This window comes from Oncorhynchus gorbuscha, linkage group LG02 (genome assembly GCF_021184085.1).
Source record: "Oncorhynchus gorbuscha isolate QuinsamMale2020 ecotype Even-year linkage group LG02, OgorEven_v1.0, whole genome shotgun sequence".
In the NCBI taxonomy this organism is placed as follows: domain Eukaryota; kingdom Metazoa; phylum Chordata; class Actinopteri; order Salmoniformes; family Salmonidae; genus Oncorhynchus; species Oncorhynchus gorbuscha.
In genome coordinates this window covers 33,808,375-33,826,057 of record NC_060174.1, presented here as the reverse complement: position 1 = coordinate 33,826,057, position 17,683 = coordinate 33,808,375, and the positions used below count along the sequence as shown (strand labels likewise).

Here is a 17,683-nt window from a genome sequence, read left to right as displayed (position 1 = left end):
TCTTTCACGATAAGGTCTACTACACCTTTTGTATTTGGCGCATGTGACAAATACAATTTAATTTGATCCCCAGGCCATCCATGTTGAGTTGTCCAAGCTAGTGAAAAGGCAATCAGGAGGCAACGATACCCAGAAGTGGCAAGCCAAACCTGCCCAGCTCCTCGGAGACAATATTGCCCCATTTCTGACTCCTTCTAAAAAGAAGCCACCTGTAAGCCACAATTTTCCCTGTGTGAAATGTTTTGGTTTAATTCAGTTCACGAGAAAAAAAAACATTTGACTGTTTGTTGACATTGCGTCACTTGGTGTTTCAGGGAATTTCATGGACGTTCCTGCTTGGTGCTCTGGTGGTGGCCTTGGGCAGTTTAGTGACGTCAGTGGTTCTCACTGCAAGAAACTGACATCCTCTACAAAGGAACTGTCCTCTACACAAGTCCAGCTCATGAATACTAAACTGAGTTGTCTACTGTGAATAAAATAAAGATTGCACTGAACAATAAAAAAAAACCTGTATCAATGTCCACTGACATGCTGTAGAGCACTGACATTTACACCCCAGATTGTGTTTGAATGTAACAGAGTAAACTAATGTCACTTTTATTTTTTTGAACAATGAACACAAAATAGCTTTGTGTTGTAATCATTTAGTACAGTTATTAGCTGATAAATGTCACCAATTCCATAGAAAAATGCCCAAATTCCAAAACTCTTTCTGGAATAGTCACATGGTCAATGTTCCTCCACAAAAGATTGAAGAGAGCAGTATTCTCGTGTTACAGCTTTTAAATGTATTGTATGGGGTTTCTGCAATAATAGGTTGCGTCCAAATGAATAATCTATGTCAATGGAAAATCTAATAAAAACAATTGTAGGCCTACTGTCCGTTGATACAGAAACAACATCAATAAAGCTGCATACTGTCATAGCTATGTTCCAGTCATTGCTTATGAAGGGGGGTGTACTGCCAATGAAGTATATACAGTGCATTCTGACCCCTTCCCTTTTTCTACATGTTGTTACATTACAGCTTAATCTAAAATGGATAAAATAAAATAATTGTCCTCACCAATCTACACACAATACCCCATAATGACAATGCAAAAAGTTTTTTACACATTTTTTGCCAATTTATAAAAAAATAAAAATAAAACAGAAATACCTTAACTACATAAGTATTCAGACCTTTTACTATGAGGCTCAAAATTGAGCTCAGGTGCTCCTATTTCCATTGATCATCCTTGAGAAGTTTCTACAACTTGATTGGAGTCCACATGTGGTAAATTCAATTGATTGCACATGATTTGGAAAGGCACACACCTGTCTATATAAGGTCCCACCGTCGACTGTGCATGTCAGATCAAAAACCAAGCCATGAGGTTGAAATTGTTCGTAGAGCTCCGGGACAGGATTGTGTCGAGCCACAGCCGCCCGACCAAACAGTGGTGAAGGGCCTTGGTCAGGGAGGTGACCAAGAACCTGATGGTCACTATGACAGAGCTCCAGAGTTATTGGAGCTCTGTCATAGATCCTGTATTGAGATCAAATGTTTTATCGATGAGAAAATCCATTTCCTTCCATCTTCTCCCACTGCCGGCCACTTTGGCTTCCTCTCACTACCATATTTGGTAGTGAGTGGAAACGCCAAGCGGATGGATGCTTCACATTTATACATCTGGTGAAATATCTGTCTGTAGCTTTACCGTTGGAGGAGTACCAAAATGACTGTGCGACCTTCAATATAGCGTCCCCTGTCAGTCATCCAGGGTTTATACACATCATTGAATAATGCCCACTAACTTTTCATGAAGTCTAATATCTTTGGGAGGAACATTTTATTAACATTTGTATCTAAAATCTTAATTAAGAAAAATCACATTCCAGTTGTAAATAGCCTTTAATATCTATCATAACATATTTGAAGTCAATTACTAAAAATGTATAGAATCACTGAGAAATACAAGTTTTTAAACATAATTTGAAGCTATAGTTATTTTACAGTCGAGTGGCCTGCCAACCACCATAACATAATCTCTTTGGTTATTTTTTGTTAAAGAATCTAGTATATTTATGATATTTCATAATCTTCAAAAGCAACTGGGGAATTCAAATCATTGATACAATTTTGCATTTTTAGGTTTTATAGTACTTTTATTGATTATCACGGTATGAGTCATAATAACCCAAAACCTAGTGGTCAAACAAGGAAATAGTTATTTTCCACCATAAATTCTTTCCATAGGGGATTTTAAAAACACTTAAAATAAGGTCTGTGTTTGAAGATGTAGGCTTAGCCTGGCGTGATGTTTTGATAATCGTGTAAATCTCTCTAGGACAAGGTGACTTTAGTCAATATATTCGCCTGCATTTACCCTCTAAAACTGAAATGCTAATTAGCTGCTAATATGGCTGTACAAATGCCATGATGATCTGGATGAGACTGCCGAATCGAGTCAAAAGTAAGAATATCTGGATTAATTATTTTTATTTAACATTTTTTTATTATCTAATGTTAGCTACATTTCGTAATGAATACATTGGCGACATTTCTTTAATGGACAATTCTGTGAACTGTCTTGTGCAAGTTTTAAATTGACAATACCTGCTAGCAAAGTTAGCAGCTAGTTGACGTGATGTCTATTTTCATGCTAATTAGCATTTTCGATTCTGAGAGTAGAGTTGAATATGTTGATTAAAGTCATCTTGTCTAAGATATATTTACATTGTTATGAAAACAAATGGTGGGCAAAAAGATTGGAACCATTTCCCTACTTAGGGGGCTCTATTGCCGCGTCAAAACAACTGGTAACTCTGAAATTTCCGACCTCAGCGTGTTCAAAACAACTGGGAACTCGGAAAAAAAACGAGCTTAAACTGGAAAAAATATATTTGAACGGTCTTCAAATTCGGGAACTCGGGCCACTTTCTTTCTGACCTGAAGCTCTTACTTTCTGACCTGAAGATCACTGACGTCATCATTTGTTCCTGTATTTTCCGAGTTCCCAGTTGTTTTGAATGCGGCATAAAGTACTGATATTATGCAGACGTCAACTACAAGAATACCGCTACTCTCGCGATGTCTCGTATTAAGGCGTTCAGTCGCAGTAACGCAAATCGAATATTGTCGGTGCACAGCTGGCAGGCTTGGCAGCCTTCTCCACACCGTTTACCTAGAAACAACAACATGACAAGTGAGTATATTGCTATATTTTATTTACTAGCTACTAAGCTAAAGTTGTGTTCGTTGGTAGCTTAGCTAGGTACGTATCGCGCTTTGCTGTTTTAAATAAATAAAATCAGAGAATCAATGCTAGGTAGCTAACGTTAGCGATCTGTTTGAACTGGGTAAGTGAAAAAAAACAAGTTAATATAGCTAACTAGAAAGTATAGTGTAACATGGTTTTCTGTTACCATACACATTTGTTTTAGTGCCATGAAATGTATATTTTATCATTAACTGGTAAGAAGGATATGATTTGTAGTTAACGTTAGCTCGCTAACTAGCAACGTTACGTTAACTGTCTAGGCCCGTGAAGTGCCACGCACAATAACAAACCAGGCTAAGCAGTTGCCTAGCCTTATGCGTACGTACATTTATCGATTAAACAGTTATTTTCGTCTTCTCCATTCGTTAACTGTTTTATCTAGCCAGTTACGTTACCAAACGACCAGTACAGGGCTGTAGATGGCCACTAAGCTAATGATGCTTGGTTTTAATTTATTCTTTAAAATGTAAGACATGAGCAATGACTCTGCAACTGTACTCTCCTCACCTGGGTCTTTCAAATCGATTTCTTTGCAGGGGGGAATCAGCGTGACCTTGCTCGTGCTAGAAATGCCAAAAAACAAGGGAATGACAAGGGAAAGAAGGCTGATGATGGCATGTCAGCAGCTGCGAGGAAGCTGAGGTAAGTCAATAATATGGGCTTTTAGGAAGTTCTCCTGGTATACAGGTGAGAATCTTTCACTGAAACCAGGACACGTTTTTAACATCCATTTCGTTTTTATTTAACGGTTTTTATTTGGTTTAACAATTTGTTTTGTCTGTCTTCTTTAGGGATGCAGAGATAATGCAACAGAAGCAGAAAAAAGCCAATGACCCTAAGCCGGCCGACGAGAAAGCCAAATAGCAGGATACAGAGCCCAATCACAACTATTCTCAGATACCCAGATGTTACCCATTATTGAAAGATGACCAGGTCTTGCTTTTGTCCCATAATCTGGGGTTTAGAACCAGTTTGTAATATTTTGTGGTGGTGGTACAGTATAGTTTTGGAAATGAATAAGGACTAATGCGTATGCCTATTCCAATACACAGGTCGAATGTTAATCAGTATTTACAATGTAAAGAGCAGGAATTTCAAACTCCACTACTTGGAATTACAAAAAAGCTTGTATTTTTGTATTTCCTCATCTAGATTGTTACACAACTAGTGGTTTATGGTTTCTATACCATGTTTATTGCTTTTATATTGAGGATGAACATATGCAGTGCTGTAAGATTAATCAAATAAACTAATGAAATATTTAATCTGGGGAATATTAATTTAACAAATTATACCACACCTCTGTACAGAAAGTTTATTCAATTAAAACAAATAAAATCAGCTGACATAAATACTGAAAGCACCCCATTGTAAAATGTACTTCTTTCTAACCACATCATTAGCATTGTAGTTTCAACTGAGCCTTTCTGAATACAGTAAATTCCTGATGTGTACAACGGATACATGCGAACTATTTAGGAGCTGTACACGTCCCATTCAAATACATTCATTGGAGATCTACATGCTCCAGGTGTCTGCTAAATGACTTAAATGTAATGTAAATGTTGTGCCATTACTTTGATTACATTTCAAATATGAATTAGACATATCTACAGTAATCTCAGGAGATTTGTTACACAAAACAGCTCTGCATGACAAGTTCTCAATGATAAAAGCTGTGGTGCTAAAATTGTCTCCAGTCAGATGCATTCCATAGGGTGAAGTGATGGGCCTCCATGGTTACACTCTGCAGCAGTTGGTCAGCACTTTCTTTGAACTGCTTAAACTCAACTTCACCTGTGACTCTGATTGCCGTCTCAGTTTCACATTTTTCTTAACTTCTCTGTGTTAGGAAAAAATGGTAAGAGCTCAGTTATAGTTTAGGTATTAGTGGTAGGGATTGGATGGGAAGATTAAGATTCTTACCTTGCCAGGTGAAGTACTGCCTCCACTATATTAGTTCCCTCTTTAGCACTAGTTTCACAGAACAGGGCATTGTATGTCTGAAACGCATGTAATATTGTGATTTAATATTTATTTGATTGACCCATCAACAGCTGTTATTTTGACTGGTAAAGGAGATTGTACCCTTGCCAGCCTTTCCCCATCAACAGTGCTGACACAGCTTCCCTCTGGTCGATCTTCCCGCAGGTCCACTTTATTCCCAATCACACACATTGGGAGTTGCTCATCTGTGGATTCCTGGGATAACAAGGGCACTTTGTTTTTCACTAAGTTCCTGATTTATGTGGAATCATAACAGAAAAATACATTATGGTCTCAAACTGAAATATAAACAACCATTATTTTGGCATCCCATTCCAAGTTTTTATTATCTCAAGGACCATAAAACCCATCCATTGTGATTGTTACCTGAATCTGGTCCATCCACTCTCTGACATTAAGGAAGCTGCTTTCAGAAGTGACATCATACAGCAGTAAGACTCCATGGGCTTTACGGAAATAAGACCTGGCAATACTGCGGAACCTACAGTAATAGGGAAATCCCATTTAGTTTTTGATATTACATGATCATTTGGAATCTTCCAGATTAACAGCCACATCACCAAAGACACATTATGAAACAACTTTGATATTACATGATCATTTGGAATCTTCAAGCACTTCAGATTAACAGCCACATCACCAAAGACACATTATGAAACAACTTTGATAAGGCTTTTAGTATGTCAATGTACAGAAACATACCTCTCTTGTCCAGCAGTATCCCATATCTGGAGGTTTGTTTTTTCTCCATCCACCAACATCTTCTTGATTTGGAAATCAACTCCTAAGAACAACATTGTAATGGAAACAGCAATGCACTTTCTGCATTTATTCTACCACTACTAAAAACGTACTGTACATGTACTTACCCAACGTCGTCTGAATATCTCCCCTGAACTCATTGAGACTCAACCGCAATAGAAAGCTGGACTTCCCTGATCCTGCATCTCCCGCCAAAACTAACCGGTACATGGGACCAGGGCACTCAGGGCCACCAGTGTCAACAAGGTCTGCTTCTGTTTGCTGAGGACCAAGTAGCATTACTTAGGTTATGGAAAATAAAACAGATATGTTTTTATTTTACTTCACCAGGTAGGCCAGTTGAGAACAAGTTCTCATTTACAACTGACCTGGCGAAGATAAAGCAAAGCGATACAAACAACACAGTTACACATGGGATAAACAAACATACAGTCAATAACACAATAGAAACATCTATATACAGTGTGTGCAAATGTAGTAAGATTAGGGAGGTAAGGCAATAAATAGGCTATAGTGGCCAAATAATTACAATTTAGCATTGACACTGGAGTGATGTGTGCAGAAGATGAATGTGCAAGTAGAGATACTGGGGTGCAAGGAGCAAAACAAATAATATCGGGATGAGGTAGTTGGGTGGGCTATTTACAGATGGGCTGTGTACAGGTGCAATGATCGGTAAGCTGCTCTGACAGCTGATGCTTAAAGTTAGTGAGGGAGATATAAGACTCCAGCTTCAGTTATTTTTGCAATTCGTTCCAGTCACTAGCAGCAGAGAACTGGAAGGAAAGGCGGCCAAAGAGAAGTTGGCTTTGGGGATGACCAGTGAAATATACCTGCTGGAGAGCGTGCTACGGATGGGTGCTGCTATGGTGACCAGTGAGCTGAGATAAGGTGGGGTTTTACCTAGCAAAGACTTAGAGATGACCTGGAGCCAGTGGGTTTGGCGACGAATATGAAGCGAGGACCAGCCAACGAGAGCATACAGGTCGCAGTGGTGGGTGGTGTATGGGGCTTTGGTGCCAAAACAGATGGCACTGTGATCGACTACATCCAATTTGCTGAGTAGTGTTAGAGGCTATTTTGTTAAATGACATCGCCGAAGTCAAGGATCGGTAGGATAGTCCGTTTTACAAGGGTATGTTTGGCAGCATGAGGGAAGGAGGCTTTGTTCCGGAATAGGAAGCCGATTCTAGATTTAATTTTGGATTGGAGATGCTTAATGTGAGTCTGGAAGGAGAGTTTACAGTCTAACCAGACACCTAGGTATTTGTAGTTGTCCACATATTCTAAGTCAGAACCGTCCAGAGTAGTGATGGTGGGCGGGCAGGGGCAGCAATCAGTTGAAGAGCATGCATTTAGTTTTACTTGCATTTAAGAGTAGTTGGAGGCCACAGAATGAGTGTTGTATGGCATAGAAGCTCGTCTGGAGGTTAGTTAACACAGTGTCCAAAGAAGGGCCAGAAGTATACAGAATGGTGTCGTCTGTGTAGAAGTGGATCACAGAATCACCAGCAGCAAGAGCGACATTGATGTATGTATACAGAGAAAAGAGTCGGCCTGAGAATTGAACCCTGTGGCACCCCCATACGAGACTGCCAGAGGTCCGGACAAAAGGCCCTCCGATTTGACACATTGAACTCTATCTGAGAAGTAGTTGGTAAACCAGGCGAGGCAGTCATTTGAGTAACCAAGGCTGTTGAGTCTGCCGATAAGAATGCAGTGATTGACAGAGTTGAAAGCCTTGGCCAGGTCAATGAAGACGGCTGCACAGTATTGTCTTTTATCGATGGCAGTTATATCATTTAGGACCTTGAGCGTGGCTGAAGTGCACCCATGACCAGCTCGGAAACCAGAATGCATAGCGGAGAAGGTACGGTGGGATTCGAAATGATCAGTGATCTGTTCGTTAACTTGGCTTTCGAAGATTTTAGAAAAGGCAGGGCAGGATGGATATAGGTCTATAACAATTTGGGTCTAATGTGTCTCCCCCTTTGAAGAGGGGGATGACCGCAGCAGCTTTCCAATCTTTAGGGATCTCAGACGATACGAAAGAGAGGTTGAACAGGCTAGTAATAGGGGTTGCAACAATTGCGGCAGATCATTTTAGAAAGATAGGGTCCAGATTGTCTAGCCCAGCTGATTTGTTGGGGTCCAGATTTTGCAGCTCTTTCAGAACATTAGCTATCTGGATTTGGGTGAAGGAGAAGTGGGGGAGGCTTGTGCAAGTTGTTGTGGGGGGTGAAGAGCTGTTGACCGGGGTAGGGGTAGCCATAGAAAAATGCTTATTGAAATTCTCGATTATCGTAGATTTATCAGTGGTGACAGTGTTTCCTAGCCTCAGTGCAGTTGACAGCTAGAAGGAGGTGCTCTTATTCTCCATGGACTTTACAGTGTCCCAGAAATGTTTTGAGTTTGTGCTACAGGATGCAAATTTCTTTTTGAAAAAGCTTGCCTTTGCTTTCCTAACTGCCTGTGTATATTGGTTCCTAACTTCCCTGAAAAGTTGCATATTCGATGCTAATGCAGTACGCCACAGGATGTTTTTGTGCTGGTCAAGGGCAGTCAAGTCTGGAGTGAACCAGCATATACCAATTCCACATAAGCCTCCCTACACAATGTCTTACTGTGCTTCAAAACTGAGCATCTCAGCTCAAAGCCTTACCTTCATTGGGAAAGCAGACAAGCGTCTCCGGATGGATGACGCAATGGAACTAGCTTTGCTGGGAGCTACAGACAGTATTGCCTGACTTGCTTCCAATTTCACATCTGATATCTGGTGCAGAAATAGGTACATTCATGTATTAGAATGTGAAACGTACTAATAAAATAGTTGGTCAACCCTTGTAGTTACCCTTACCTCAATGTCTGAGGGCACATATGAATAACTGTGGTGTACTGTTTCTGTAGAGTCATCGCTGTCAGACTCGCTGCCTGAGCTTTCAGTAGTGTCCATAGGCAAGGACACACCGCTGTCCGGGTATGTATCAGCCCAGCTGGCTACATGGGAGTTGGTCCATTTACTGGATCCTACAGTTGTGTGCGCTCCCTCTGAACTGGACTCAACATAGGGATGAAAAAATGTAAACATTAGTTAAGTGGTCAATTAATAGGTCCAGATTTCTTGGATAAGAATATAGTATGTGTACTTTATAAGCGTGCTTTGTCGAACTGGCTTCATTCTTCGAGCTGGGATTTCATTGTTGGGGGATAGCTGTGGGGAGGAAGATTTGTAACACTAATGCCTTATAAATGTTGTATAAATGTAAATATAAAATGGGTAATGTGAGTCTTCTTTATCTTGAGTGAAAACAACCAAACTTACCCTCCTTTTACTTGATGCCACATCGTTGACTAAGGCAGAGCGCAAGCCATCATTGCTGTCATACAGCTTTTTGTTCATGTCCCTAATAGGAAGGAGTCAATGTAGAGAACATTTCAGATGCTTAACTAATCTTTTAGCCTGCCACCTTTAGAGTAGAGTCAGCGTTATTACAATGAGCATATGGTGTGCACTGCACGGATGTGCATGCATGACTCAAAGCTATGCTTGACTACGATACAACAAAAACAATCATGAAAGGACATACTGTACTAATGAACAATCGGGTCAGACAGACTTACTGGAGAATTTCAATGTGACTGGAGTAAGACTGGTATTCAATGACCATCTTTTTCAGTTCATCCTTTCTCTGTGAAAATAGACAAATACAACATTTCTTATCAACTAGTCTGTATTTACTGAGTTGGACTTGATCCATTGGACCTGAACGTGAAGTCGGTGATCTCACCTCTCATGCTGAAGTTTCTGGTCTGCATACATGTTCTTCAGCTTGTCCATCTCTACCTGCAGAATGGAGATGTTTGTCTGCGCTTTGAAGAGAGAAGTCCGTAACTGCTCCTTTTCCTGGGGATACATAATGTAATATGTACAACATTACTGGAAAGTGCACAGGAAATAACGTTCAGGGCATTCGGAAAGTCTGCAGACCCCTTCTCTTTTTCCACATTGTTGTTGTGTTACAGCCTTATTTTAAAATGGATTAAATAATAACATACACACACAATAGCCAATGACAAAACAGATGAAGAAAGTTGAGCAAATATAAAAAATTAACTTTTATTTTATTTATTTTATTTCACCTTTATTTAACCAGGTAGGCAAGTTGAGAACAAGTTCTCATTTACAATTGCGACCTGGCCAAGATAAAGCAAAGCAGTTCGACAGATACAACGACACAGAGTTACACATGGAGTAAAACAAACATACAGTCAATAATACAGTATAAACAAGTCTATATACAATGTGAGCAAATGAGGTGAGAAGGGAGGTAAAGGCAAAAAAGGCCATGGTGGCAAAGTAAATACAATATAGCAAGTAAAACACTGGAATGGTAGTTTTGCAATGGAAGAATGTGCAAAGTAGACAAAAAATAATGGGGTGAAAAGGAGCAAAATAAATAAATAAATTAAATACAGTTGGGAAAAAGGTAGTTGTTTGGGCTAAATTATAGGTGGGCTATGTACAGGTGCAGTAATCTGTAAGATGCTCTGACAGTTGGTGCTTAAAGCTAGTGAGGGAGATAAGTGTTTCCAGTTTCAGAGATTTTTGCAGTTCGTTCCAGTCACTGGCAGCAGAGAACTGGAAGGAGAGGCGGCCAAAGAAATAATTGGTTTTGGGGGTGACCAGAGAGATATACCTGCTGGAGCGTGTGCTACAGGTGGGAGATGCTATGGTGACCAGCGAGCTGAGATAAGGGGGGACTTTACCTAGCAGGGTCTTGTAGATGACATGGAGCCAGTGGGTTTGGCCAGTGGGTTACATAAGTATTCAAACCCTTTGCGATGAGACTTGAAATTGAGCTCAGGTGCATCCTGTTTCCATTGATCATCCTTGAGATGTTTCGACAACTTGATTGGTGTCCACTTTTGATAAATTCAATTGATTGGACATGATTTTGAAAAGACACACACCTGTCTATATAAGGTCCCACAGTTGACAGTGCATGTCAGAGCAAAAACCAGGCTATTCGGAAAATTCATTCAACCTTAGAGCTCCAAGACAGGATTGTGTTGAGGTGCAGATCTGGGGAAAGGTACCAAAAAAGTTCTGCAGCATTGAAGGTCCCCAAGAACACAGTCGCCTCCATCAATCTTAAATGGAAGAAGTTTGGAACCACCGAGCCTCTGCCTAGAGCTGGCCTCCGGTCAAACTGAGCAATCGGGGGAGAGAAGGACCTTGGTCAGGAAGGTGACCAACAACCTGATGGTCACTCTGACCGAGCTCCAGAGTTCCTCTGTAGAGATGGGAGAACCTTCCAGAAGGACAACCATCTCTGCAGCCTTCCACCAATCAGGCCTTTATAGTAGAGTGGCCATATGGAAGCCATTCCTCAGTAAAATTCACATGTCAGCCCCCTTGGAGTTTGCCAAAAGGCACCTAAAGGACTCTCAGATAATGAGAAACAAGATACTCTGGTCTGATGAAACCAAGATTGAACTCTTTGGCCTGAATGCCAAGCGTCATGTCTGGAGAAAACCTGGCACTATCCCTATGGTGAAGCATGGTGGTCGCAGCATCATGCTCTGGGGATATTTTTCAGTGGCATGGACTGGGAGACTAGTCAGGATCGAGGAAAATTGAACAGAGCAAAGTAGATAACCTGCTCTAGAGCACATAGGGCCTCAGACTGGGGCGAAAGTTCACCTTCCAACAGGACAATGACCCTAAGCACACAGCCAAGACAACGCAGGAGTGGCTTTGGGACAAGTCTCTGAATGTCCTTGAGTGGCCCAGCCAAAGCCCGGACTTGAACATGATCGAACATCTCTGGAGGGCTGAAAATAGCTGTGCAGTGATGCTCCCTATCCAACCAGACAGAGCTTGAGAAGATCTGCAAAGAAGAATGGGAGCAACTCCCAAATACAGGTGTGCCAAGCTTGTAGCGTCATACCCAAGAAGACTAGGCTGTAATCGCTGCAAAAGGCTCTTCAACAAAGTACTGATTAAGGCTTATTTCAGAATAAGGCTGTAACGTAGCAACATTTAGAAAAAGTCAAGGGGTCTGAATACTTTCCGAATGAGACTCAAGATACAGTTGTCTAACTGATCCAACGTACCTGAGTCAGTTCACTTATTTGGTTCTGTAGTTTGTCAACATCCTGCCTGGAACTGTTGAGTTCAGATTCCCCTTGGGACTACAATGAAAAGGTTTCCATTAAGGTTAAGCATCAATTGAAATCATATTCACAATTAAGACTGCCTGAATCTAGCTAAATAAAGTACTGCAAACATAAGCGTGGCAATCCTAGGGAAAGATTAAATAACCTTTCAACACCAACAATAATAGGTCAATAGATGAAATGTCACAAAACCTGTTTCAAATAGATGACACCTACCTTTAACAACCTGTCCATAACAGTATGCAGGTCTGCCACCTCATTCTCATGCCTTCTCTGGAGTGCCGCCATGACTCCCTCCATTCTCTTATGCTCCTACAGACAAGAAACCCAAGGAGAGACAACTTTGCTCATTGGCTCTGAACTAAAAGAGGGGCTTTCACAAAACTGTAGAAAGGGGCCTTTGTGAGAGTTTGAGCTAACTGCTCTCCCTTCTCTAAAAGGTACTTCCACTACCACAAATATGCGGATAAACACCTGTGCCGAGGCCCCTCTTGAAATGAAACAGTTTAATCTTAATTTCCAACAAACTATTTGCCCAAGTCTATTATATTAAACTTTCTCTCACCATTAAAAAACAAACAAATTATAAACATTTTCTAAGGTATGTTTTCAATGACACCAAATGCCTTTTCAAATGACAATTGTTTGTTTTTAGTTCTTAAATACTTGATGAGAGTGAATTACATGTTTTATTTCTAGCACAATGTGTAGAATATACTGTAGTAACTAAGTCCTCATATTACATCCCTTACCTCTTCTCTCACCCTGACCTCTACACAGGCAAGCTGCTGCTGCATGTCCTCCTCCAGCTCTGTCAACTGACTGGTGTTCAGCTCCTCTGTTCTGTCGGCACACAGAGGTACATACCATTTACATGTCTGCCCTGGTTGTTCATCAAATGCAAAACAACTGCCCAAACACTAGTCCAGCGAAAGTGATGAGTCAGAATAAAGGTGAAGGTGAGGCACGGTTTGCAAGCAATAACACATCTTCAAACACAGCAGCAACACAGCACACAGAACTACACCTTTTGGTTTTCATCTAGTGGTGAACTTTGAGCGGGCGGGACACTATTCAGTTAAATGTGTTTTATCATAATAAAAAGTGACAGCACTTGTTCCAGCCAGTCAAGAGACTCATGAGGGCCCCTAGGAGGCAAATACCACAGGTGCACAAGACTGAGATTTGCAGTGTGAGATTGAATGAATCAAAATACTGCACGTCTCGCCACTGATTAGCAAACATTCTTACAGGCACATCCATTTGCATAAGGGTTAAGATTAGGCCTAAATGGAAATATAAAAAAGGGACAACTAGGTTTACAAGTGGAAAATGCGGAGAACAAGACTAGCAACTCATTTAAGAGTACTTCCTTGGGTGAGAAATGTAATCCCTATCAAGAAATGCAGCCTCCGAACCGTGAAAGCAACTCCACCCCATCTACAGTGGCAAGAAAAAGTATGTGAACCCTTTGGAAATACCTGGATTTCTGCATAAATTGGTCATAAAATTTGACCTGATCTTCATCTAGGTCACAACAATAGACAAAAACACAATATGCTTAAACCAATAACAAACAATTATACATGTTCATGTCTTTATTGAACACACAGTGTAAACATTCATTTAATAACTTGTTGACTTTCCTTTGGCAGCAATAACCTCAACCAAACGTTTCTGTAGTCGCGGATCAGACCTGCGCAACGTTCAGGAGGAGTTTTGGACCATTCCTCTTTTCAAAACTGTTTCAGTTCAGCAATAATCATGGGATGTCTGGTGTGAACTGCTCTCCTGAGGTCATGCCACAGCATCTCAAATCGGGTTGAGGTCAGGACTCTGACTGGGCCACTCCAGAAGGTGCATTTTCTTCTGTTGAAGCCATTCTGTTGTTGATTTACTTCTGTGTTTTGGATCGTTGTCCTGTTGCATCACCCAACTTATGTTGAGCTTCAATTGGCAGACAGATAGCCTAACCTAACATAATCCTGCAAAATGTCTTGATAAACTTCGGAATTTATTTTTCCGTTGATGATAGCAAGCTGTCCAGGCCCTGAGGCAGCAAAGCAGCCCCCAACCATGATGCTCCCGCCACCATACTTTACAGTTGGGATGAGGTTTTGATGTTGCTGTGCCTTTTTTTCTCCACACATAGTGTTGTGTGTTCCTTCCAAACAACTCAATTGTAGTTTCATCTGTCCACATAATATTTTGGAACATCTAGATGCACTTTTGCAAACTTCAGACATGCAGCAATGTTTTTTTTTGCACAGCAGTGGCTTCTTCCATGGTGTCCTCCCATAAACACCATTCTTGTATAGTGTTTTACGTATCGTAGACCCGTCAACAGAGATGTTAGCATGTTCCAGAGATTTCTGTAAGTCTTTAGCTGACACTAGGATTCTTCTTAACCTCATTGAGCATTCTGCGCTGTGCTCTTGCAGTCATCTTTGCAGGACAGCCACTCCTAGGGAGAGTAGCAACAGTGCTGAACTTTCTCCATTTATAGACAATTGATGATCATCAAGGCTTTTAGAGAAACTTTTGTAACCTTTTCCAGCTTTATGCAAGTCAACACTTCTTAATCTTAGATCTTCTGAGATCTCATTTGTTCGAGGCATGGTTCACATCAGGCAATGCTTCTTGTGAATAGCAAACTCAAATTTTGAGAGCGTTTTTTATAGGGCAAGGCTGGACTCCAGGTTAGCTGACTCCTGACAGCTTATGGAGAAGTCATTAGCCTAGCGGTTCACATACTTTTCTCAACCTACACTGTGAATGTTTAAATGATGTATTCAATATAGACAAGAAAAATACAATCATTTGTGTGCTATTAGTTTAAGCACACTATGTGTTTATATTGTTGTGACTTAGATGAAGATCAGATCAAATTTGACAACCAATTTATGCAGAAATCCAGGTAATTCCAAAGTGTTCACAACATGCAATTGTGTCTGATTATAATAACCTTACTGTGGGAAGCATACTGGCGCAACCAATACTCAAATTTTGTAAATGTTAACTGATTAATAGCCCAAGCCTGATCTTGATTGAAACATTGTTGCATGGATATCCCACAACGTAAACACTACATTGTGTTTTTATGGTAACACAAACAGGCAAATGACAAAGTTAACTGATATAATATAGTTTGGTAGATTGTTTCTCAATATATTGTTTTCCTCTTATTGAGGAATCTGAGCCAAGAGATGCTGCTATGACGACACAATCCCTACCTTCTCAAACTGGTTTCCAGCTGCTCACTCTCAAGCCTGTGGTCCTTGCTTTCACTGACAAGAGCATCGACAAGTCCCTCATATTGTTGCAACAACAAAGGTTCTGCGATGTACATGGCTTGGTGAAGTTCAGCCAACTGATCCCGCAGTCTGAAAGATGAAGGATTATGGATGACCATCATTTCTACATTTGACATAGTTATAAAAACAGAGGGATGAACGCAGAACGAACATCTACATATTACACCCACTGTCTACTGTAAGAGCTGTAATAGCAGGTGCAACTTTCTGTCAAACAATTGACACCAACCACCAGATTTACCTTCCTGAGAGGAGACCGATTGCATCGTCCATCCTGCTCTGGAACTCTTCCCAGGGACTCCCTTGACTTTGAGGAGGCGCTCCAAAAGAGGCCAAATCCAATGTTTCTGAAACCTCTTGAAACCGTGATGAAAAATTGCTGTAATTAATACATCCATCTTCACTAGCGCCGAATTTGTTGAATAAAGTTTTGATTTCGTCTTCAGGTACATTCAGCTCTCGACAAACAACTGTAAAGTCTTCGTATTCAATCACACCAGATTTATTAATGTCACACGCTGAAAACAGTCTCTGGAGGCTGGGTTTGTCCATAACTTCGTATTTCGAGTTTAAAAGTTACATTAAGTCCGCCTTGGGAAATAAACCCTTGTGTCAAATAAAAAAGATAGGCTAGCAACAGGTGCAATACGTGGCCATTTGATCCCCACCTTTATTTGTGTAACCTTATCCCGCACCAGTGATCAGAATTTTAGCCGGTCAGAATGAAGTGATGAAGGCAGTAATACTTTCCCCACGCGAATGATAACTATATTCACCGGGAGACTTGCTGTACAGTCAAAAAGCCACTGATTGGCTTAGCCTGCCTGAAATGGGCGTGACAGCGCTGGGGCCAAGACATCAGACTGAGAATGTGCGTCACCTGTACTTGGCTATTTTTTAAATATTTTTTTACTGTTGTTAAAAATGTCAGTGTTTGTACACGTTGTCATGCAACTCACATACTTTATTTTTTATTTGTAGGTGTAGGTATCACAAATAAAGTTTAAACAAAATACACAATTTACATGTATAAAACACTCATATAAAATATTTAAATGAAATGTATCTCCAAAATATTTTCAAATAGTATATGATGTATTTGCACAGGGGTGGAGAATAATTGTATATTCATTGCTAGGATGTGGCAAGGATTCTACCTATGGCACCAAAGTAGACTATTTTCCTTTCAGGTGTGGACTGCACTCTTTATCAAGAATACTTGCCTGCCTGCCATTGTTACACTGTACGCATACTCAGTAATTAACTCCACCCTACCATGTGATATCCCTAGCCATACTTATTTTTACTACTGTGACAGAAACACCACTACTAAAAAAACAGAACTACACTATTAGCTTATTTGTTTTACATGATAATGCAAGAATTAGGCTCACATAAAAAAAGACTGAACAAGTTCAACAGGAACTTTCCGCGCTGTTCTTTGCATGTTTTTATTTGAGTCTGGTGGAATGCGTCAGCAAACGCTGTGCTCCACCTTAATGTGACTAATGTGTTGACAGAAGACACAGTCACTGTTAACATTTTACTAATCAAAGAACAGAGGGGATAAAAATGGCTCACACACACTGCTTTTAAAGAACATACCAATAACAACATTCCTTACTGTAATGACAGAAATCCCTTTTTACATTACAATAAATCTTCTGAAAGTTGTTGATAATATTGTGGCCACACAGTGGCAGTGTAAGAGCAGAATCAGGCAAGTCTGGAACTACTTCTTACACCAATACAGTATTTGGATCCATTTAGCAATGACTGAACCTTTATGATATAGACAGATATTGAACATTTGTTTGATTGGTGTATTGCCTCATAATCAAGTGCAGCAATGTGACAAGCGCAACTTGTGTCCTGGATCCTGTCTAAATTGAGGTTATTCTCTAATTTCATGTGGCATTACAACTATAGAGTTCATGAACCATATAGGAAACTAATTGTATCCATTTATCTTTATTTAAAAAAAAAGTAAATAAAGTGCTTTTATGTACAGAACAATAAAAACAACTGAAACAGTAGTGATGTATAATATAAAAAAATACAGTTCACAAGAGCTTTTTACATTGGCAGCTCAATTTACAAAGCATTTTAACATACAAACTTACAAGACATGTTGACATGAGTCAGAGAAACTTGTTA

At 40.2% G+C, this 17,683-nt stretch overlaps 3 protein-coding genes across 6 annotated transcripts in view; 2 read left to right on the top strand and 1 right to left on the bottom strand.

The window, feature by feature from the left end:
* LOC124001325 (peptidyl-prolyl cis-trans isomerase FKBP8-like) overlaps nucleotides 1-925 on the top strand; it is a 63,753-nt gene extending 62,828 nt beyond the window's left edge. For all 4 annotated transcript variants that reach the window (XM_046308044.1, XM_046308060.1, XM_046308052.1 and 1 more), the window contains 2 exons: nucleotides 74-211; nucleotides 315-925. In XM_046308044.1, coding sequence (XP_046164000.1) covers nucleotides 74-211; nucleotides 315-401 — 225 coding nt within the window. In that variant the 3' untranslated portion in view covers nucleotides 402-925. The remainder of the gene's footprint in view (nucleotides 1-73; nucleotides 212-314) is intronic.
* Nucleotides 926-3,019: 2,094 nt separating this feature from the next.
* LOC124001377 (small EDRK-rich factor 2-like) lies at nucleotides 3,020-4,626 on the top strand. Its single transcript, XM_046308131.1, has 3 exons — nucleotides 3,020-3,188; nucleotides 3,800-3,905; nucleotides 4,055-4,626. Exons 1-3 carry the CDS (start codon nucleotides 3,074-3,076, stop codon nucleotides 4,125-4,127), a joined length of 294 nt encoding a protein of 97 aa, XP_046164087.1. The 5' UTR covers nucleotides 3,020-3,073; the 3' UTR covers nucleotides 4,128-4,626.
* LOC124001385 (ras and EF-hand domain-containing protein-like) lies at nucleotides 4,565-16,288 on the bottom strand. The gene is made up of 17 exons (XM_046308140.1): nucleotides 15,768-16,288; nucleotides 15,446-15,595; nucleotides 12,965-13,055; nucleotides 12,429-12,524; nucleotides 12,150-12,227; nucleotides 9,821-9,936; nucleotides 9,654-9,719; nucleotides 9,355-9,436; nucleotides 9,179-9,243; nucleotides 8,890-9,085; nucleotides 8,695-8,805; nucleotides 6,140-6,293; nucleotides 5,973-6,054; nucleotides 5,637-5,751; nucleotides 5,352-5,465; nucleotides 5,190-5,266; nucleotides 4,565-5,106 (listed from the first exon to the last, which is right to left on the bottom strand). The coding sequence occupies exons 1-17, from the start codon at nucleotides 16,076-16,078 to the stop codon at nucleotides 5,004-5,006; spliced, it is 2,007 nt and encodes a 668-aa protein (XP_046164096.1). The 5' UTR covers nucleotides 16,079-16,288; the 3' UTR covers nucleotides 4,565-5,003.
* Nucleotides 16,289-17,683: the final 1,395 nt, after the last annotated feature.

Coding starts and splice junctions, on each gene's coding strand:
- LOC124001377 (XM_046308131.1), top strand. CDS start 3,074: ATGTCTCGTATTAAGGCGTTCAGTCGCAGTAACGCAAATCGAATATTG. Junction 3,189..3,799: donor TAGAAACAACAACATGACAA/GTGAGTATATTG, acceptor ATTTCTTTGCAG/GGGGGAATCAGCGTGACCTT. Junction 3,906..4,054: donor GCAGCTGCGAGGAAGCTGAG/GTAAGTCAATAA, acceptor TGTCTTCTTTAG/GGATGCAGAGATAATGCAAC.
- LOC124001385 (XM_046308140.1), bottom strand. CDS start 16,078: ATGGACAAACCCAGCCTCCAGAGACTGTTTTCAGCGTGTGACATTAAT. Junction 9,720..9,820: donor CAGAAACTTCAGCATGAGAG/GTGAGATCACCG, acceptor ATTTTCACAGAG/AAAGGATGAACTGAAAAAGA. Junction 9,086..9,178: donor CGACAAAGCACGCTTATAAA/GTACACATACTA, acceptor TGTTGAGTCCAG/TTCAGAGGGAGCGCACACAA.